This window comes from Saimiri boliviensis, chromosome 2 (assembly GCF_048565385.1).
Source record: "Saimiri boliviensis isolate mSaiBol1 chromosome 2, mSaiBol1.pri, whole genome shotgun sequence".
Classification (NCBI taxonomy): Eukaryota; Metazoa; Chordata; class Mammalia; order Primates; family Cebidae; genus Saimiri; species Saimiri boliviensis.
In genome coordinates this window covers 64,359,553-64,382,156 of record NC_133450.1, presented here as the reverse complement: position 1 = coordinate 64,382,156, position 22,604 = coordinate 64,359,553, and the positions used below count along the sequence as shown (strand labels likewise).

Here is a 22,604-nt window from a genome sequence, read left to right as displayed (position 1 = left end):
TCCTGGATATGAAGTTTTATTCACATTTGAAAATATATTCTTCAACAAGTTCTAAATTCTTCACTGTAAAAAGTGAGGGTAAGTAGATTTATTTTCATTTTCCTTTAAAGAATTTGATCACATGTAAGACAATGAAAAGAACCTATTTAAAAATATTGTTTTAATAAGGTGACAGGTGATGGTCCTCTGGCCAAGTATCTACTTAGAAACCACCACTTACAACTCAAACTGGTATTCCAAAGGGAGTAGTTAAAAACAAAAACAAGAAAACATACAACTACTACAATTTCTCTTACTCTTCACTTTTCTTTTTATTATTCAAAAGTCAAATGTTAGTTTTAAATCATCCATCCTCAATTTTGATTTAATGTACCGTCATTTCCCCAAGATATGAAATTTCAGAATCTCTTTGGAATACTAATTTCATGTTTCTAGATTTAACAAAACCGCTGAAGTTTTAAATTCCACTCTGTTTCCCTGAATTCTCGACAGTTGCTGATGTAAATTTTAATATAAAATATTTAGTCACAAAATAGTATTGCTTTTGTATGCACATAGTTGTAAGATTACTTTGCTTTTGTCAATAAAAACTATACCATCTTTCATAAAACTCTAAACAAATTAAGAACTGTGATGTAAAACAAAAATTACACATGGTAAAACAGGTACCAGCACAACGTTAGGTTATATTACATCAAAAAAAGTTTTAATGGTCCCAAATATATATATTCAACAACTAAGCATACACTCAGGGGAGGAAAAAAAATCAAAAACAAAACAAAAAAAATTATGACACAAATGACCACATCTAGAATTCCACTCAATCTTTAATCAAGTAGGGACAAATCCCCACTTAAAAAAAAAAAAAATCTGCAGTTTGAAGGGCAAAGGGAACAGATAAAAAAGAGGAAAACTTTATATTCGCCCCTCCCCCACAGAGGTTTTCCAAACCTGTTGTAGCTTGACTAAAATGTTCAGAATGTATGATTTTAAAGGCAGGTCTCTTTATACAAAGAAACTGCTGGCATTCTTAACTAGTGAAGAATTATGGCAGAAAGGCCCATTCTTCTAAGTGTCAAACATGGTCCAAGAAAGCATATTCTGATTGTAGCAACGGACCAGTCCATCCAGAGTTCCACTTACAAAACCCCTGCCCTGTTGGCTTTTTGTTTCCATTTCCTTCCCTGAGAAAAGGGCAATGTGTGGTCCAAGCTGGAGAGCTCAAAGGCTTAAGTCTTTCCCCTAAATGTATGATATCCCCTCCTCCTGCTCCATTGAATTGGCACTTGATGAGCAGAAGTCAAGTGTAAGAAGCTGATCTGTGTCAGTCATTCACAAGAGACCACTGCGCTTTGTTGTGGATTTTGTATGGGGGAGGGGTGGAGAACCAGTTTTTTTCAACAGGTACTGATCCTAGGCCGTTGCCATTATTATGAGTCAAATTTCGCTTTCTTTGACAATGGTAACGTATCTTCCTTATCTTCATCCTCATCATCATCCTCATCATCATCAGGATAATCTACCAGACCCACGAGGCCTCCCTGTTCAGAAATAAGGATCAGACAACAGAAAACAAAACACATGTAACAACATTGGTGTTTTATGACTGGAGAAAAGAAACCAGATCCTAAATCAACATGGTAATTGTGGTTCTTTCTGGGTGGTGGGACTGTGTTAAACGTAAATTCATTATGTTTATGCATCATTTAAATTTTCGCTAATACGCGTACTTTTTTACATAAGGGAAGACTTTTTTGAGTTAATTAAAATTAAAGCAAGAAAACTTATTTTTTCCCCCTACAGCACCCTCAGACGGAATCTCACTGTGTCACCCAGGCTAGATGCAATAGTATGATCTCTGCTCACTGCAACCTCCACCTCCCAGGTTCAAGCACTTCTCCCTGCCTCCACCTCCCAAGTAGCTGGGATTACAGGTGCCTACCACCATGCCCAGCTAATTTTTGTATTTTTAGTAGAGATGGGGTTTCGCTGGACAGGCTGGTCTTGAACTCCTGACCTCAGATGATCCACCCGCCTTGGCTTCCCAAAGTGCTGAGATGACAGGTATGAGCCTCTGCACCTGATCTAAGGCAAAAAAATTTTAAGTAGTCTAATTCTAGCAAATTACCCAGAAGTTAGAAAATGAATGAAAATGTTTCAAGACTTAGCACAATAAAATTTTTTTAAACATAAAGTCTAAAATAGTATCAAAATGAGGCTGAGCATGGTGGCTCATGCCTATAATTCCATCACTTTGGGAGGCTGAGGCAGAGGGATAACATGAGGACAAGAGCTGGAGACCAGCCTGATCTGTTAACATGGTAAAACCCTGACTCTAATAAAATTACAAAAATTAGCTAGGCCTGGTGGTACACATCTGTAATCCCAGCTACTTGGGAGGCCGAGGCCCAAGAACTGCTTTAATGTAGGTGGAGGCTGCAGTGAGCCAAGATCACGCCATTGTACTCCAGCCTGGGCGACAGACTGAGACTCTGTCCCAAAAAAAGTATCAAAATGAAAACTGCAGAAGATAAAGCAGTTCTGCCCCGACTCTTCCTCATTATTTCATCTGGGTTTCCTCTTAGCCCAGCTCGTTCACCAGAAACCAGTGCAGCTCACTTTATTTAGATGCTCAGGGAAAAATTCACATTGCTCTACTCTCAAGCCTGCCTCTTCGTTTCAGCATGTCTCAGATTCACTTCTTAGCCATAGGGGTCTCCTGCTCACTCCAGAAAAAAAAAAAAGACGGAATGGGCATTACATTCCCAATTTAGGTCAGCGATTCCCAAATGCCAGTCTTTTAAATGCTAGTCTGCTAGCCCAATAATCGATATATTGTATCTCAAAATGGGGGGGGGGGGTGGCAGTATAAGGAGCCCCAAAAGTTGGTTTTACTCTGAGATTGCATCTTTTCTGTTTTTCTTAAGATTTTGTTCCTTTCTTATATGAAGTGTTAGTGACAGTAGTAGATGGTTAGTTTCCTTAAAATCAAAACTTAACTGGCAAAGTAAAGTTAGGAGTATCCAGCTATTCAGATTATCATTTCCCCGCAAAGCCTTTATCTAGGTGTTAGGAAAATTTATTAAATAATAACTGAAAACCTTAACATTTCTGTAAATTTTCTGACATACAAACCTGAAGTTGTAGTTCTAAAATGCAAAATGCCAAAGTAAGAATTCATAATGATATTCAGACTTTTGCATTGGTCATAAGAATTTCTCAACTTTTAGGTAAGTTCAAGTGGTGGTAGGGCAGACTCAATAAATCAGTTCTAGGTGGCAGTAACCAAAGGGAAGCTTAGTCAAAATTATTGCTGAGAAAGCTTAAATTAGGGAAAAGTGGGGGAGCAAAACGCGAGTCAAAAATGTACCTTTGTAGTAATAGCTGCCGTCTGAGATGTATTTTTAGGTACGGATCCAGGAGAGCCTGGAGATCCTGGAGATCCAGGAGAGCCTGGAGAACCAGGCAGATTTGTTGCAGATGCCTGGCTGGTGAGGTTAGTCTTTGTTCCACTGGACAGGGAAAGCTTGAAACTTGGGCTCTGCCGTCCAGAAAGATTTGTTTTCAGAAGCACTTCCTTTTCCTCGCTTTCTTTTACTAAAAATGAGACTAGTGTCAATAGTTGTCCACCATACTCATTCTTTAAAAATTTCCCCAAGTCAGCTGGTAACAATAAAACACATTTAACTAGCTTATTCTGTTGGGTAGAAACACTGAAGTTCAATTTATAAATGAAGCTTACCAAAATACTAAATACAACTCCATTCCTTGGATCTCACTTCAGAGAAGAAATGAAACCTTCAGAATCATATTCAGCATCCCTACCCTTCCTGAAATAGTATATTCCTTAATTGACTCAAATTAAGAAAACTTAAGTCTATGCCTGTACAACACTGCTGTTCAGTCACATCCCATAAAGCAATGGAATCTTTAAAACCTATGCCATCACATATTCAAAACAAATACTAATCATTTTGTCAAGAAATAATAAATCTGGAGTCAGAAAGCCTTCATATATTCTTGCCCATTTTTTTTAAACATACATTTCTTCCTTTCCATGAATTTACTTATTGGATCCATTATATCATCATCATTTTTAGTTTTGTCAGATGGAGACACTACAGCTTCTCCATCTTCCATGTCATCCTCATCTGTGTTAAACCACATCTCTTCTTCATCTTCTAGTGTTCTGGCATCTCTTCGATATCTATGATTCCTCAAAATGGAACGCATACTACGAGTAGAGAAGAAAGAATATAACCATATATAGACTTATTAAACTTGTTAACATTGTGAATTAACAAGGAATTTGCAGATATTAAAATATAGTATCAATGTAAATCGAGGTATTTAATGTACAAGATTTTAAAGAATAATTTGTAACCTTAGTAACTTGTAAATTCAAAGCAAATAATATAATACTCTGATTTTATTTTGAACACATGAAGCCTCATTGCCACTGTTTGGGCTTTTTGTTATCTACCTTGATACATGCCTGAGGGTCTGCAGCATTATACTAAAAACCAGCTAAATCTTCAGGAAAGCATTTATGTTGATCTTTATGGGAAACTACAATTTCTATTTGCTATCTGCTTATTTTCCCATTCCTTGTCAAGCCAAAAAATATCAAACAATAAAGCCACTACCATGCAACTCGATGCTGAATGAATAGGTTCAAATATATGGTAATTTACCTGTCAAGTTTGGGATTATCTTGTCTTTCTCTTTGTTGTTCAAATCTCAGTTTTAATCCTTTAAATGTTTGTACATAATCTACATCTTCCAGTGCTTTCCAGTAATTTTCAATTACATGAGCAGTTAATGATTTTATATCTTCCTACAGAAGGGAACAGTAATGAAAAAATGTCATCTTAGCAAGATGAGGCTTAATAAATTCATACTCACCAAAAATAGGTTAATTTCATAAAATAACATAATCTTAGAGATGGTCAAACAAAAAAAAATGGGAATAACATATGCTGGCTACTATAGTAGTCCCCAATTTATCTATGGGGTTTTTTGTTTGTTTGTTTGTTTGTTTTTCTTGAGATGGAGTTTTGCTCTTGTTGCCCAGGCTGGCTGGAGTGCAATGGCGTGATCTTGGCTCACCACAACCTCCACCTCCCGGCTTCAAGCGATTCTCCTGCCTCAGCCTCCCAAGTAGCTGGGATTACAGCATATGGCACCAAGCCCAGCTAATTTTATATTTTTAGTAGAGATGGGGTTTCTCCATGTTGGTTAGGCTGGTCCTGAACTCCTGACCTCAGGTGATCCACCCACCTCAGCCTCCCAAAGTGCTGCATTTACAGATGTGAGCCACCATGCCTGGTTATCTATGTCTTTACAAAGCAAATGTCCAGGTCTTGCCCTAGGTGATTTTGATTCTGATGTGGGGGATGGGTATGTGATTTAGAGATGAGTTCTCACTCTGGGACCCAGGTTGAGGTATAGTCTTATGATCACAGCTCGCCACAGCCTTGAACTCCTGGGCTCAGGCAGTCCTTCCACTTTAGTATCCTGAGCAGCTAGGACTATAGGCATGTACCACCATATGGGGCTAAGTTTTTGTTTTTTTTTTAACTTTGGAGAGATGGGGTCTTGAAATGTTGCCTGAGGTAGTCTCTAACTCCTGGCCTCAAGCAATCTTCCCAACTTGGCCTGCCAAAGTACATATAAGCCACTGTGCCTGGCCATGGGCATTTATATTAGTGAAATTTTATTTTAGGTTCAGGGGTCCATGTGCATATTTGTCATATGGGTAAACTATGTGTCACAGGGGTTGGATGTACAGATTATTTCATCACCCAAGTAATAAGCACAGTACCCAATAGATAGTTTTTTAATGCTCACCTCTCCCACTCACTACCCTCAAAATGGCCCCAGTAGCTGCTGTTTCCTTCTTTATAGCCATGTGTACTCATAGTTCCCACTTATAAATGAGAACACACAATAGCCATGTGTATTTTAAAAGCATGTCACAGGCTGGACGAAGTGGCTCATGCCTGTAATCCCAGCACTTTGGGAGGCCAAGGTGGGCAGATCACCTATGGTCAGGAGTTTGAGGCCAGCCTGGCCAACATAGTGAAACACTATCTATACTAAAAATATAAAAATTGTTTACACAGGCAAGGTGAAGCAAAATACATACATACACACATATATTTATATGTATAATTAGCCAAGTGTGGTGGTGGGCACCTGTAATCCCAGCTACTTGGGAGGCTGACGCACAATAATTGCTTGAACCTGGGAGGTGGAGGGTGCACAAGGGTGCAGTAAGCCGAGATCACATCACTGTACTTTAACCTGGGTAACAGAGTAAGGCTCTGTCTCCAAAAAAAAAAAAAAAAAAAGCATCTTACAGAAAAGTTCTGAAGATGGATGATGGTGACGGTTGCACAATAATGTATACTTAAAAATGGTTAAAATGGCAAGTTTAATGTTGTATATTATTTACCCCAACTTTTAAAAAAGCATGACATCCAGGTACTGTGGTATGCACCAACAGTCTCAATTACTTGTGAGGCTGAGGTGGGAGGATCGTTTGAGCACAGGAGTTTGAGACCAACTGGGCAACATAGCAAAACCCATCTCTTTAAAAAAAAAAAAAAAAAAGGCATGCCAGATAAATTTGCATAGCATCCATGTTTAAGAACCACTAGCTTATTACAGTCTTAGAGAATGAAGAGTATTATGAAATTGCTCTTTAGAAATGTGAAAGTTAAGAAAAACACATTAAAATGCTTCCCTGTCAAGTGTAGTTTTGCTTTTTTTTTTTTTTTTGAGACGGAGTTTCGCTCTTGTTACCCAGGCTGGAGTGCAATGGCGCGATCTCGGCTCACTGCAACCTCCGCCTCCTGGGCTCAGGCAATTCTCCTGCCTCAGCCTCCTAAGTAGCTGGGATTACAGGCATGCCCCACCAAGCCCAGCTAGTTTTTTTGTATTTTTAGTAGAGACGGGGTTTCACCATGTTGACCAGGATGGTCTCGATCTTTCGACCTCGTGATCCACCCGCCTCGGCCTCCCAAAGTGCTGGGATTACAGGCTTGAGCCACCGTGCCCGGCAGTTTTGCTTTCTTAAAATGACTACTGTGACCATCCTACAAAGCAGCAGTCCTTAACCTTTTTGGTTTTGTAAAAGACAATTTTTCCATGGGGTGATGATTTCGTGATGAAATTGCTCCACATCACAGTTAACCACAGGGTTCATGCTCCTAGGAGAATCTAATGCTGCTGCTGATCTGACAGAAGGTGGAGTTCAGGCGGTAACGCTTGCCTGCAGCTTACCCCCTGCTGTGCAGCCAGGTTCCAAACAGGCCACGGACTGGTCTGCAGCCAAAGGGTTCAGGACCCCTGCTAAAAAAGATTTGCAGCTGGCTGGGCATGCTGGCTGATGCAGTGAGGAAATCAAGACCACCCTAACCAACATCTCTATTAAAAATATAAAAATTAGCTGGGTGTGGTGTTATGTGCCTGTAATCCCAGGTACCTGGGAGGCTGAGACATGAGAGTCGCTTGAACCCAGGAGGCAAAAGTTGCAGTGAGCCAAGATTTTGTCACTGCACTCCAGCCTAGGAAACAACAGTGAGACTCTGTCCCTGCAACCCGCCGCCAAAACAAGATTTGTAGCTGCTGAAAGGTTAAGATGCAGCTTGAATCAAATCTCTCACAGGCTTTTGGTAGTTTCATTATTTAAGAAATTCTCTCCAAATATAATAATCTCAAATAAGCCAAAATACTAGGTAATGCAAATTCATTTTTCTCAAACAAAACAAAAATTCTAATTAAAAATACAGAACCTACCACTCTAATAAATTCAAACATCTCTATTATGGCAGAGTTCATCAGATTGTAGCGGGATCCATTGTTGAGAAATGCTTTGACTACTGGTTCAAACAAAAAACTTTTCATTATGTAGCGGTTGTAAAACTCATCTTTTAATCCAATAATCTTTCTCTTAAAACGAAGGGCACCTGAAACACAGAGGCATTGTTTAAATCACATACCACTCTTCCATACTTTAGACTTACCAAACAGAAAAACCACCAAACAAAAAAAACCCGTTTAATGCATATCAACATTTGTGTAGTGATGCTTGTACTTCCAGAACTATGAACCTAAAGATAAGGATTATGAAAGTGTTATCAGAAAAATGTCTTCTAAAAGTTGTATATGTCATCATAGAACACAAGTCTTCGAAAGCCAGAAGAAAAATCCTGAAAATAAAAGTTACTAATGACCAAACTGTAATTTACATATAAAATAAGAGCTAAGACAAACAAATGCGCCTATTACACTACTTAAGATGAAAAAAGTTCAGCATGATCTTTTATATCCACCATAACAGAAAAAAATGATGTTTTATTAGGGCAATTCACTGTATAATTTGATCTTCAATATTTTTGGACACTCTTATTATTTTGCATCATAGTTTGTGGAAATTTATTTATTTACTTGTGGATGTGGCTGTAGAAAGGCCATAAACCCACAAAAATCTGCATGACCCCAAATTTGCCTTGCCATAGTTTAGAAATAAATTGAGAGGATGTTATTTAAAATGTGGTCCTCTATGCTTATTGTAGCGAGTATGCTTTTTAATTTTTTTCCAGTTTTCATTTTCATAATTAATTAGGCTTTAACTTACAGATTAAAAGGTATATTTACATCTTGAGGTATGGGGAGTTACTTAAGTCACCATTCATCAAGATACAAATATACTCAGACAGCTAGACTTCAACAAAGCCCTCTTTACCTAAATGGAATCATCAGTAAGTTAATGCCCCAGTTATTGTAAACAGTGCAAAAAAGCATACTCACTTCATGCAGTCACATCGTCTTCGGTTGGCAAGATTAAATATTGTGTTTGTATTTTGATTTCTTTGGAGATCATGGAAGTGGCTCGTTAAATTGCCAATTTGCTATTAATCAAGTCCTTCATGAGCAGGTAGCCAGGCAACCATGCTGACACGGTTTCTGGGTGGGAAGGCAGAGGAGTAAAGCAGCTCAATTTTTCTTTAGTTGGCAGAAAAGAGGTCCACAAGTGAATGCCCAATTAGGTACAGTTGATTATTAACTGCCTTAACAATGCAACTTATTTAAGAGTGTATCTTTCTTAAGAAACACTCTGGGCAGGGAGTTTCAAAATAGTTTATAGAATAGTAACTGCATTTTATTTTTTAAACTACGGAATATTTTTAAAAACATAATCATGGTGAAACTAAGACATTTTAAACACTAAGAGGCATCTTTCTGTGTGGTAAGTCAAAGCCTAACAAGGGTTTATTTTCCCAAAACAATATTTTCAGTTTGTATTTTTAAGGTTATTTGGCAAAGGAACTTACTGAGGCAGTTCCACTTGTTAGGAATAAAAATCAGTACTTAGAGATCATGCTAACAGACCACATTTTAAACTTTTAGTAATTAAGGCAGGAGTATTACTATTTTAAGAATTTGTACTCCCAACTTTTCGGGCTTTGTGGAGACTTGTGTCCTACCATACACACACTGACCCCTTGTCTGACTATAGCTCCTACATGAGTAAAAAACTCCCTTCCTGAAATTCACTAAAACAAGGGAATGCAAATGGCACCATTGCACTTCTTCAAGAACACTTCTATCCAGAAACTGCTGGTGGAGACAGAATGTGGTTCTAGTGGGCTTTTTGTTTTAGTCCTTACTTCCATTTGCTCTTACATTTTCACATCAAGAACTTTGTGTTATCACCACTCAAATCCATCCCTTAAAAGAAACCTGCATCAAAAATACCCAACCACTATTCTTTGCTGTTGAGTAAAAAGTTGCTTTCAAAACTTTACCAGAAAGATCCAGGAAGTCAAGTCATTCAAAGTAGAGTGGAGAAAGCCCAAGTTGGCACTGCCACTGGATTTTCAATGTAAAGCACATTCTGCTTCCACTCCTATCTCTAACCTTCATTAACATTCCAGGAACCTCTTGTGCTTAGTTTCAATCATCTCTAAAACCCACTATTCATCTGGACTTTATAAAATATGAGATTTCATGTAATACATTTGTGGCTTTTTACCTTGTAACTAATGATAGCTGAGTAAGTGCCTCTACAATAAAGCTTTATTTCATTCCTTTTTAAGATTTCCATATTTTTAACAAGAACAACAAAACACCCTCAAACAACATAAAGTTTGCACCAATGGGCTACAATGTAAGATCTAAGAAACTTAATAAGGCCAAGGAAACTGACAGAACCGGTATCTAGCCTATAAAGATTGAGTTTAGGAAGGATTGCTGGACCCACCTACATACTAACTAGTTGTGGCAAAGTATACTAATTAAGCAGCCACACACACACAAAAAAATTTAGGTTGGGTGTGGTGGCTCACGCCTCTAATCCCAGAGTCTTTGAGAGAGTGAGGTGGGCGGACTATCTGAGGTCAGAAGTTCAAGACCAGCCTGGCCAACATGGTGAAACCTTGTCTCTACTAAAAATAGAAAAATTAGCTGGGCATAGTGGTGTATGCCTGTAACCCCAGCTACTAAGGAGGCTGAGGCAGGAGAATTGCTTGAACCTGGGAGGCAGAGGTTGCAGTGAGCCAAGATGGTGTCACTGCACTCCAGCCTGGGTGACAGAGCAAGATTCCATCTTTTAAAAAAAAAAAAAAAAAAAAAAAAGCTCCCTAAATCCCCAAATTGTTTACATTTAACTGCTCATTACTGTCTGTATTTATATGTGTGCATCTAAACTAAAATATCAATAAACCCTCCTTTAAAATACTATACCGAATACTTCAATGTACACTTTTTTCAGATGAACCACAAATATCTTACATTTCCTGAAATTTATATTTAGTTCTTAGAAATCTTTGACAAAAACTCCTACTGCATATAATAAAGCCAGTTCAAAAAAGCTTGTTCCTAATGACAGGCATCTTTGTTAGGAAGACATTTGTATCCTTAACCCTGGGAAGAGAGGTACATCAAGAAGTCAATTTGGAAGAGTCAGATTTAATGATAACCTGACTCAGTTTGGAAAATATCAGCAATGAAACATAACTAAGATTTTGCTAACATACTTAGTTTCCAACAATAAACTTTCATTTGCTTAAAAGATTCTGTCCCATAGTTCACTGAAAATACAAACATTAGCTGGATTGGTGGTGCACACCTGTAATCGCAGCTACTCAGGAGGCTGAGGCAGGAGAATCAATTGAACCTGGGAGGCAGAGGTTGCAGTGAGCCGAGATTGCACCACTGCACTCCAGCCTGGGTGAAAAAGAGAGACTGTCTCAAGAAAAAGTTTTATCACTTTTGTGAAATTTTTTCATCTGCCTCATTAAATTATAATAAATTATTTCCACTATGCTTCCAAACACATCTTAATATAGTGTTTATAATTGTTGTATTTTGATTCCCCTGATAGTCAAGTCCAGGTCATAACCAACTTCATTTTCCTAGTACACCAGATGTATAGACAATAATCAAATCTAAGATGCCACTGAGTAACTACCAATTATAATGACATGCCATTAACTCATTTATGCCAGAAGTTGCAAATTTTTTTTGTAGAACATCAGACCTTGGTGATGACCTCGAGCAGGATATAAAACTCCCACAAGCTGGGTGTTCCAATAATGGACACTAAGCATAAATGGATTAACTGTAAGACTCATCTTGATTTCAGAGATAATGTGTAAAAATGCACATTTTTGAATCAATGTATGGTTTTTAATGTATTTGGTAAAACTATATTTATTCCTTTACTTAGTTTTTCCATTCTGTTCTCAAACCCCCTTTTCCACACTTACACAAAACCCTCTATTGTCAACATGAAAGAAGTCAAAGAGCTATAAACTCCCCCGCTAAACTTGGCCTTGATGTTCTCAACCTGTGATAGGTACATGAGAAAAATGAATACAATGTCACTGTGATAGGAAGTTTAATGAATTTTAAAATAAAGCAATGTTGCTTTTATAAAATTTACCATTTCTTTGGTGGGGGGGGGTGTTGGCAGGTGAAACAGAGTCTTGCTCTGTCACCCAGACTGGAATGCAATGGTGCCATCTCAGCTGACTGCAACATCTGCCTCCCAGGTTCAAGGGATCCTCCTCCCTCAGCCTCTCGAGTAGCTGTGACTACACGTGTGTACCACCACACCTGGCTAATTTTTGTATTTTTAATAGAGACGGGGTTTCACCATGTTACCCAGACTGGTCTTGAACTCCTGACCTCAGGTGATCTGGCCACCTCGGCCTCCCAAAGTGCTGAGATTATAGACGTGAGCCACTGTGCCTTGCTGTTTATAAATTTTAATTTTTAATTATTTTAATCATCTGTAATTATGATTTAAGGATTTTAAAAGAATCAAGCAAAACAATTAGAAATGAAGTAAAGAAGATTAGCAAAAATATAGATAGATAGATAAATAGATAGATACACACATTTATGTATGTTCAGGCCTCTAGTGGATGACTACAACTACTTAACAACAAAAACACACTCACACTTACCTTTAAAACCCACAAGGCAAAAATTAAGTTACCAGCAAAAAATCTCTTACAGAACCTCTAGGGTGCCCCCCTAAATTTGGTCTAACAACTTAACAATAAAGCCCACTTACATATGGAAACTCATTACCTGAGATGTCTGGCTGCTGCTTGATAAGGAACATTCTGGATTAACCTATTTTCAATTTAGAAACATGGTTTTCCCTAACGAACTAGGGTCTTAAGAACACTGTGAAAGTTAACTTTTGAAAAACTTATGTCTAAGAACAATCTTGTTTTAAGACTATATTGCTCCGCAAATGTTTTCAAAAAGGTTCACCTAGTACATATTTTAAGCTTTGTGGGCCACATATATGGTCTCTGTAGCATATTCATTTCCCTCTTCTCAGGCCACCTTTTAAAAACAAAACATGTTTCAGCTTGTAGGCTATACAATCACAGGGGTTGAATCTGGCCTCAGCTGTAGTTTGCCACCCCTGCTATAAAATATCCAAGGTAAAATGATCAAAGGTGCTGTTTTAGTAATAGAATATAACACTGTAGATACATTCTACTCCCTTGCTGAATATTGAGTAAGAAGAGTCAAGAAAAACAACTGCTCAACGTTGCAAACGTACGTAATCAGTGGCAGAACTAGTATTACAACCTAGGTCTCTTGACCTGTGATCAGTGGTCTTTTCATTTGGGCAATAAGATATAAAAATACCAAAATGACAATATACAAAGACGGTAAGTAATTCTAACACTTACATAAAGCCAAGAAAGCATGCTTTGAGGCCATAAGAACTAGCACTCTCCGGAGGATATCTTTATTAATAATGTAGTTCTTTATATGGTAGGTATGGTGCTCCACACAAAATGTTAACAATTCCAATACAAGTGCCAATAGCTGAGCAGTCTGAAAATCATCTAGAAGAAACAAAACACAATTAATTATATTTAATGGCTAACATTTTTTCTTCTAAAATACAAGAACTCAAATTCCAATCAAGTAAAATCCCTTCTACTCACCATATATTTTAACTTTAGGGAGGAGGAAATCAGCATTTACTGAATGCCCACCATGTACCAGGAATGGTGTTTTTTATTTTTTACATTTAATTTTAACAACCCTATACGGAACTGGTTTCACATTATGAATCTATTAACCAAGTAGACCCAAGTTGGAAACGTTAGTAAGGCAGAGTTAGGATACAAACCTAGAGTATCTGCTTATTCTGAAATTCAAGGACCCTTTACCAAATGTTCTCCAACAGATGTACACATAGCATATGAGGTTCTACCAGACACCATGTCATTTTTGGTGCAACTGCTCTCTCTTCCTGCTCCTTTGATTTTGGGAAGGAGGTAAACAATGTGTTTTCTGCCTCCTCTACTACTTGTAACGAGTCTACACTGAATTATAATCATTGACTTATCTTTACTCCTCACCAGGCAGTAAGCCTCTGAAGGGCTCACTTTCTTTCATCCCCGCCACATTAAGATAATAACACAGTCCTTCCACAAAATCACAATGAGTTCTTATCTTAATAAAGGTTGGAGGAATAGAACATGTTGTTTGGAAAGACACCTCAAGCTTCACCCAGTATGAATAAAACAGGTAAGAAAATGGATATTCACATTTCATGGACTTGGTTCTGGAGTTACACAAAAAATAAATTTAACATGTATTTTATGTGAGTGCTATGCTGTAAGTTAACTATACGACATTAAGAATTCAAGGCCAGACGTGGTGGCTCACCCCTATAATCCCAGCACTTTGGTAGGCCAAGGAAGGCAGATCACTTGAGACCAGGAGTTCGAGACCAGCCTGGCCAACATGGTGAAATCTCCTCTCTCTACTAAAAATACAAAAATTAGCCAGAGATGGTGGCAGGTGCCTGTAATCCCAGCTACTCAGGAGGCTAGGGCAGGAGAATTGCTTGAACCTGGGAGGCAGAACTTGCAGTGAGCCAAGACTGTGCCACTGCACTCCAGCCTGGGCAACAAAGCAAGACCCTGTCTCAAAAAAAAGAAAACTCAAGTAACAAAATAATGTATTTACTCCTAAAGCTTAAATAAGGAATTTCCCCAATGAATACCCTAAAAGAACTTCCTAAATTAAACACACACACACAAAAGCTAAAGCTCTAATGAGTAAAATGCAAAAATAACAAACCCTAACATATTTTTAATATAAATAAAAATAGCTTAATATTGTGCAAAAATCCTAGCTCTGTCTATACATCTGGAGTACAAATAATTTAAAATGAATTTTTCATAGCTACTGCCTTCTATTTATATTTGACCAGTGGAGATGCAAACTGAATGCAAATATTGTTTAACAAAAAATCATTTTAAAATTCGGAAAGAAACAAAAATTTATCTTATTTCTTTTACATGTTTCTGTTATCTGGTTATAGTACGTTTAGGGAAATTTTTATCATGAACCTCTCTTTTCAAAATACATTATTAATACTCCAGGTTGCTTTCGATAAAACAAACAAATAAACATTATTAAGACCTCTATGTTAACCTGATGGTTTGAACTGTTAAAGACTGCTACTTTTTAAAAGGTGTGTACTTCCAGCCTCTACCTCCCTCTAACTGCCTCCTAAAAACATTTACTTAACATCAACTTTAAATTCAGCATTCAAGAACAGAGAACTTAACTACCAACCTGAATTATCTTACCTTTACTAGGTTTGTCTTCTGTTGTATTTGCTAGTAAAGGAGCAGTGAGAACATGCATACAGTGCTTGTAGAAGAAACCCAGAAATTCAGTCTTTTCTGTTTTCTAAGGAATCAAAAACACTTCCATGAACTTTAACTGTACTGGTTCCTACCAGCAACACACAATATACTAGCTAAGAAAAAGAGGAAAAATACTCATTGCTTACATTGGCAGTGGCTAGCATGTTCTCTGGGTCAACTAAAGTTCGAAGCAGGCCCATAAGTTGGACTGCTCCTCCAAGTTCAGGATCTGTATCACAAATCATATGTTCTATAATGAGGTTGATGAGCAAAATATCCTGGAGAGAAAAACAGACATACTAAGGATCACTTATTATAAGAGAGAATGGAAAAAGCAAAAACTAAGACACATACTACAGCATTATACCCAGGCTCTAGCTGTTTTGTTAACTGCAAAGTGAAATGTTTATTATCAGTTATCTGATAGGACATATGACAATGTTTCATTCCCTAAAGTGTGGTACAGGGATGTGGCCCTAAATAGTACCGAAAAAAAATTTGTCGGTTATCTTTAAACTCCTCTGATGTAAAGCAAAAGCAAAGTTTCAGTTTGGTGATAATAGATCTTTATAACTTTTTAATAATGTAATCTACCTTTTGAAGAAAGCCAATGGATTTTATGACCATAGTTTTAACAGTAAGAATATTTAGGTAGGATTTAGATCATTCTACTTTCATTTCTTTATTTTTATAGTCATTCTATTTATAGCCAATGATATACATTCTCCATTTGTATAAGTTGATATAAAGTTTCCTTTTAAAATAAATTTAGGTAAAAATTAGTTGTTATCTGAATGCCCGAAATTGGGGAAAATGAGACTGTGGTATTTAGAGAGTGCAGAGAACAAATGGATTATACACACTCTAAATATCAAAGATAAAGACGGCTAGTTTTCCTGAGGCCCTATCATGACTGGTGTTCCCTGCCTAAGTAGTAAATAAAATTGAGAGGGATTCAGAGAGAAAATCCCTGCTCTTGGCTGTGTGTATGCAAAGGCAAGATGGATAAGGGACAGAGAAAATGAAGCCAGTATATGGAAATGATAATCAAGAAGAGTGGGATTCAAAAGTGCTACTGACTGAAATGTTATTCTATGGCAAAAGAGAGAGACAGAGAGGGAGAGAGAGTAAGAGAGTCCTACTGTATGTGAGTAAAGTATTTTTGAGGTGTATCAATATATGTTCATGTTCAGCTCATGGGTTAATGGGACCAACAAGAACAGCCTTTATTTACAGTAATACAGATATTTTGGTTCTCAAGAATTTTGTTTGAGATGGGGTCTGGCTTTGTCACCCAGACTGGAATGCAGTGGAACAATCATAGCTCACTGCAGAGTCAGACTCTTGGTCTCAAGAGACCCTCCCATCTCAGGCTCCTGAGTATCTGGGACTATAGGTCATGCCACCATGCCTGACTAATTTTTAAAAATTATTTTTGTAGTAAAGGAGAGTGTTGCTATGTTGCTGGGCTGACATGAATATTTTACAAAAGAAAAACATAATATTTAATAGTTCAAACTAGTGCTTTTTTGCACTTATCCTGCACTATACTTTAAAAATAAAACCTTAAACAGCAGTTATATGGCATTCCATTTCCTTTTGACGTCACAACACATTAATAAGGATCTTTTCAAAAAGTAAGACAGTCTGTTTTCTTATTTCGTAAAAATACCATAGGCTGGAATTCTTCTGCTCAGATTTTTTTTGCCAATCCTCCCTTAAGAAGGAGCTAAGGGCAGACTATCTTACTCATTCTTAAGTAAAAAGTTGCTTCCAAAATGTTATGGGGGAAGCAGGAAAATCAGAATCATTGGTTCAATTATTTTAAAACAAAGAAGAGCACACACATTAGTGCTCTCACATATCACATGCTTGTGATCCAGAAGCACCCTTAACATTACCAGGATATATTCTCTATTACTTTAAAATCTGGTGTAGCTCAGATGCAAATATATGAGTGTTTGTGAACAATGTAACAGCTTGTTCTCTATGGCTAGGCAGTAAAGAAACAGTGCCTTGTGTAATTTAAGGAACCATGCTTCATTTCTTCATTCTCGACCATTTTGAGAACCTACTCTAAAGTCGATGTTTTCCTGGGTAACTTACTCGTAATTCCCTAGATACGAGAACTGATTGGCTAAATGATTTAAATAAAACAACATGGCAAGTTGACTTCAGAATTGAAAACAAAAAAAACCCTAACATCAAATTTTAAAAGGCAATTTATATGCACATAAGTAATTGCTGTATGACAAACTGATAAACTGAGGCAGGAACCAATTCAGGGAACAATAAGCCATTTAATATTATGGCTACGCTTTTCCATAGCAACAGTTTAAGTCTTAAAAATGAATAAATACAGTTATAGCTTCCTATGTATAAATACTTACTATTAGTACAAATAATATTTACCTTGCTGGTTATTTTTTGCTCTGTTAACTTCTTACTTACATCATCATTCTGTTGTGCCTCCTGCATGACAAACTCTCGTACCATGGATGGATTATATTCAACCAAGTATGAGAATATATCAGTAGCAGCACTTCGCACCTGTGTATCATCCATGCCCTGCAGACAAAAAGCATTTATTTATCCTGTAATTATAAAGATACAACACCTATAATTATGTAAATATCCAAACCTAACAAAGCAACATATAAAAAAACTGCAATGTAAAAGAAAAGGCAAAGAAATCCTTCCGCATATAAAACTCTTATTGTATGGATAAAATTATACTTTCTAAATCATTTATTTCTGTTTGCCTTTATATTTTAACATTTCAGCTAATAAACTGCAAAGCTGACAAATTATCATTAAATTATGAAAAATTCCTTAACTGCATTTTTTCAATACTGTGTGAAAACTGTCTAATACTGGAATTTTATAGGTTCTTTAACTTAATGAACTACCCAGCTAATTAATTAAATATTGGCTATAATAGAATATTTGCATGTTACACTAAAAATATTAATTTTGGGATACAAAATGGTAACTAAAAATAAGGAGACACAAACTTACAAGGATGACTTCTAAAGCTGGTAATATGCCCATGTTTGACAAAGTCTTGAAAAAAGCATCTCTGTTTTGAGGCTGTAGCGTTTGGGAAAATGCACAAAATTCTTTTAAAAAGTTAACCTGAAATTAAAAAAAAAAAAAAAAAAAAGATTAAGTCAATATAAAACGTTTGTTGTTTTATTTTTATGCCTTTCATAATTTCTAATTTCTTACCAATTCCTGTCTTTTTTCCTCATCTGTTGCTTCATCTGTTAGTTGTGCAAACAAATCTGTCAGAAATTTTTCATCTTCCTGTGAAACAAAGGGCAAATGCAATTATGTTAATGCTAAGATTATACAAAAAAAATTTTTTTTGAGTCAGCATTTCACTCTTGCTGCCCAGGCTGGAGTGCAACAACACGATTTCGGCTCACCACAGCCTCCACCTCCCAGGCACAAGCGATTCTCCTGCCTCAGCCTCCCAAGTAGCTGGAATTACAGGCATGTGCCACCATGCCAGGCTAATTTTGCATTTTTAGTAGAGATGGAGTTTCACCATGTTGGTCAGGCTGGTCTCGAACTCCTGACCTCGTGATCTGCCTGCCTCAGCCTCCCCAAGTGTTGGGATTATAGGCGTGAACCACCGTGTCCTGCTCTAAAATGTAATTTCAGGATGCTATAATTTAAATGACAGAAACTGAAAAAAGGAAAAGTGGTATTGGCAATGCTCTTTTTTTGTTTGTTTTTAAGAGAAGGAAAAACCAAACTATGTAAGAATATAATTTGGGCAAGGTTCTATTTTGTAAGCCTATTTAAAGGTGAGATAGTAGGCCGGGCGCGGTGGCTCAAGCCTGTAATCCCAGCACTTTGGGAGGCCGAAGCAGGTGGATCACGAGGTCAAGAGATCGAGACCATCCTGGTCAACATGGTGAAACCCCGTCTCTACTGAAAATACAAAAAATTAGCTGGGCATGGTGGCACGTGCCTGTAATCCCAGCTACTCAGGAGGCTGAGGCAGGATGATTGCCTGAACCCAGGAGGCGGAGGTTGCGGTGAGCCGAGATCGCGCCATTGCACTCCAGCCTGGGTAACAAGAGCGAAACTCTATCTCAAAAAAAAAAAAAAAAAGGTGAGATAGTAAATATTTTGAGCTTTGTGGGCCATGTGGTCTCTACTATTAGTACTCAACCATGCTCCAGAATTATGAAAGTAGTCACAGACAACTGTAAATGAATAAATGAATGGGTACGGCTGTATTTCAATAAAACATTATTTACAAAAATAGGCATGGACCAACTTTTGTTGACCTCTCACTTTTATAAGTTTTATAACCTTAACTTTTAAAAGGTAGGTTCTACAACCTCTGAAATGAGAATGAAAATGAAGATAAAGCTACTCTAGTGTTTTAAAGATACAGAGGATAACTCAATTATTTAAAAAGCAGAATTTTAAACTTTTTGTATTACTTCCTCATTTTATAATTGAGACACAGATTTTAAAATTTACCCAAGCCCAATACCCTTCCTGATTGCCTGGTCAGTTTCTCACCACTAGTGTTTCAAGATCTTGGTTTTTGTTTTGTTCTGCTTTTTGAGACAGTCTTGCTCTGTCACCCAGGTGGCCCACACTGGTGCCATCTCAGCTCACTGCAACCTCTGTCTCCTAGGTTCAAGCAATTCTCCTGTCTCAGCCTCCTTAGTAGCTGGGACTACAGGCACAGACCACTATACCCAGCTAATTTTTCTATTTGTAGTAGAGATGGGGTTTGCCATGTTGGCCAGTCTGGTCTTGGAACTCCTTGCCTCAAACACTCCATTGGCCTGGCCCTCCTGAAGTGCTGGGATTACAGACATGAGCCACCATGCCTGACCCAAATTTTATTTTAATTACATACTACCTCAGCTGGTGGAATTAGAGTCAATACCACTCCACGCCTAGACATGCCTCACTCTAAATACACATACACATGGATGTGTATGCAAGCTACCACTAGATTACCAGCTCCACATTCACTGTTGTGAATGCTCCAGAAAAATCTTCTGTGGCACTACTAAATTAGTTTGGTTATTATTCCCCTCTTTACTTTTTTAAAAATGTACAAACAGGTCATACCTCATTAATATGATCTTCACTATGTTTGTTACCCAAATAGGATCCAATTTCAAGATATATCCCTAATATACTATATTCAACCAACTGGATATCAAATGGTTAAAAAAAGGCATTCTCTGAACTGCTGCAGTTGAGGGTATAGAAGTAGAGAAAATAAGGATGTTTATGGTACTACAAAGGAATAAACCAATCTTAACAAGTGGGTGTGATATTATGTGTGTAGGGGACTACACAAAGTGGGCAGGAACCTGCATGAAACTGTACCTCAATCCCTTCTTGCTAAATAAAACATTTGTAAAATGTTCACAGCAGCACTTTGGATAGAAGTGTCTGGCATCAAGAAAAACAGACATACTGGCAGCCAGTATTTTACACAGCATATTGCAGTGAAGCAAAGATTTAACAACTTGAAATTATTCACACTTAATGAGTAAAACTGGCATTTTGCATGAATGAAGACCAAGAAAACACAGAAGTGACAAATCACCACATAACAAAATAGAACCATATGAAACTAAAGAAAATGATCAGGAGAACTCAGGACTATCCAAGGAAATTAGGAATCAGAATTGGACCAGAACAGTGAGGCTCCATTAGCTAGGGAAAACTAGCTCCTCATTAAAGAACAAAAAGAAACTGGAACCAGAATCCTACTCCTTCCTCCATTATCAATCACAAGATGCTGTATAGAGGACTACTATTGTACTTAGCAGACTGTATTGCCTATATTGTTTGTTTACACGTGTATCTTAAACGAATGGAAAACATGTCAAATCAGTCAATATGAACTGGAATTATTACTAGCTCTAGGAAAGCAGTTACAGGTAAAATGACCTTTTCTATTTTAATTCGTATTTTTCCTTTTTTTGCTCATCACTAGCTACTACTACTTAAGAAATAAAAAATTTTCTAAACAAGAACAGACACGAAGATTAAACATACTGCTTCATATATGATGTGTGCTACCAAACAGCTCTGACTACATTTATTGGCTTCCTTTCTATAATTAATAAATTCAGATTTCAAATAATTATTTTGCTTGAACACCTGAGGTAAAGTCTTAAAAGATCTTCCAAGTCATATTACATTTATCTGCAGTGGTACAATCTTGGCTCAATACAACCTTTGCCTCCCAGGTGCAAGTGATTCTCCATCTCAGTCTCCAGAGTAGCTGGGATAGAGGGATGGGCATCTACCTCCTGGGTTCAAATGATTCTCCTGCCTCAGTCTACTGAGTAGTTGGGATTACAGGCAACCGCCACCATGCCCAGCTAATTTTTGTTATTTTTAGTAGAGACGGGGTTTTGCCATGTTGGCCAGCCTCATCTTGAACTCCTGAGATCAAGTGATCCATCCGCCCCCAGCCACCCAAATATCTGTTATTCTTACAATTATCATAGGCATCAAAGAATCAAAAACAACATGGGTATATGTGTGTGTGTGCAAATAACAAATCTTACTTTGTACCACACAAACTTATTTGTTGTTGAGATAGAGTCTCACTCTGTTGCCCAGGTTAGAATGCAATGGCATGATCATTGCTCACTGCTGCCTTGAACTCGGGGGGATCACGCAATTCTCCCAACTCAGCCTCCCAAGTAGCTGAGATTATAGGCATGTACCACTATACCTGGCTAATTTTTAATTTTTTTGTTGGAGTCTATTGTTGTTCATGGTAGTCTTTTTTTTTTTTTTTTTTTTTTTTTTTGAGACGGAAATTTGCTCCTGTTGCCCAGGCTGGAGTGCAATGGCATGATCTTAGCTCACTGCAATCTCTGCCTCCCAGGTTCAAGAGATTCTCCTGCCTCAGCCTCCCCAGTAGCTGGGATTACAGGTGTCCATCACCACGACCAACTAATTTTTGTATTTGTAGTAGAGATGGGGTTTCAACATGTTGTCCAGGCTGGTCTTGAACTCCTGACCTCAGGTGATCCACCTGTCTGGGCTCCCAAAGAGCTAGGATTACAGGTGTAAGCCACTGAACCTAGCCCCAGGCTAGTCTTTAACTCCTGGGTTTAATCGATCCTCCTGTCTTGGCTTCCCAAAGTGATGGGATTACAGGTGTGAGCCACTAGGGTAAACTTCTATTTCAGTTAGAATAGACCAATTCACACATTGGGATGACACAGTGAGAGGCTTTCTCATTTTAGGGGTGTTACAAATGAAATTATCGTCTAGTTCTCAGAGACTTTGACTCTGTGTTTTGTGTAGAATTCAGGATACTGCACCCTAGGGGACTATGATGCAAATACCCTAAAACACCAGATCAGAGAGACTGGGCATGCTATA

The 22,604-nt window shown here is 37.7% G+C and overlaps 1 protein-coding gene across 2 annotated transcripts in view; it reads right to left on the bottom strand.

The window, feature by feature from the left end:
• Window positions 1-286: 286 nt before the first annotated feature.
• The window catches only part of PPP4R3A (protein phosphatase 4 regulatory subunit 3A), a 53,123-nt gene continuing 30,805 nt past the window's right edge, over window positions 287-22,604 (bottom strand). Inside the window, exons 5-15 of one of the 2 annotated variants that reach the window (XM_003939856.4) lie at window positions 18,438-18,515; window positions 18,228-18,344; window positions 17,622-17,777; window positions 15,356-15,487; window positions 15,150-15,252; window positions 13,227-13,385; window positions 7,804-7,973; window positions 4,695-4,837; window positions 4,044-4,234; window positions 3,371-3,597; window positions 287-1,541 (exon numbers count right to left, since the gene is read on the bottom strand). In XM_003939856.4, the coding sequence (XP_003939905.1) occupies window positions 1,431-1,541; window positions 3,371-3,597; window positions 4,044-4,234; window positions 4,695-4,837; window positions 7,804-7,973; window positions 13,227-13,385; window positions 15,150-15,252; window positions 15,356-15,487; window positions 17,622-17,777; window positions 18,228-18,344; window positions 18,438-18,515 (1,587 nt within the window). In that variant the 3' untranslated portion in view covers window positions 287-1,430. The remainder of the gene's footprint in view (window positions 1,542-3,370; window positions 3,598-4,043; window positions 4,235-4,694; window positions 4,838-7,803; window positions 7,974-13,226; window positions 13,386-15,149; window positions 15,253-15,355; window positions 15,488-17,621; window positions 17,778-18,227; window positions 18,345-18,437; window positions 18,516-22,604) is intronic. The other variant, XM_010350564.3, reaches the window with a different exon arrangement.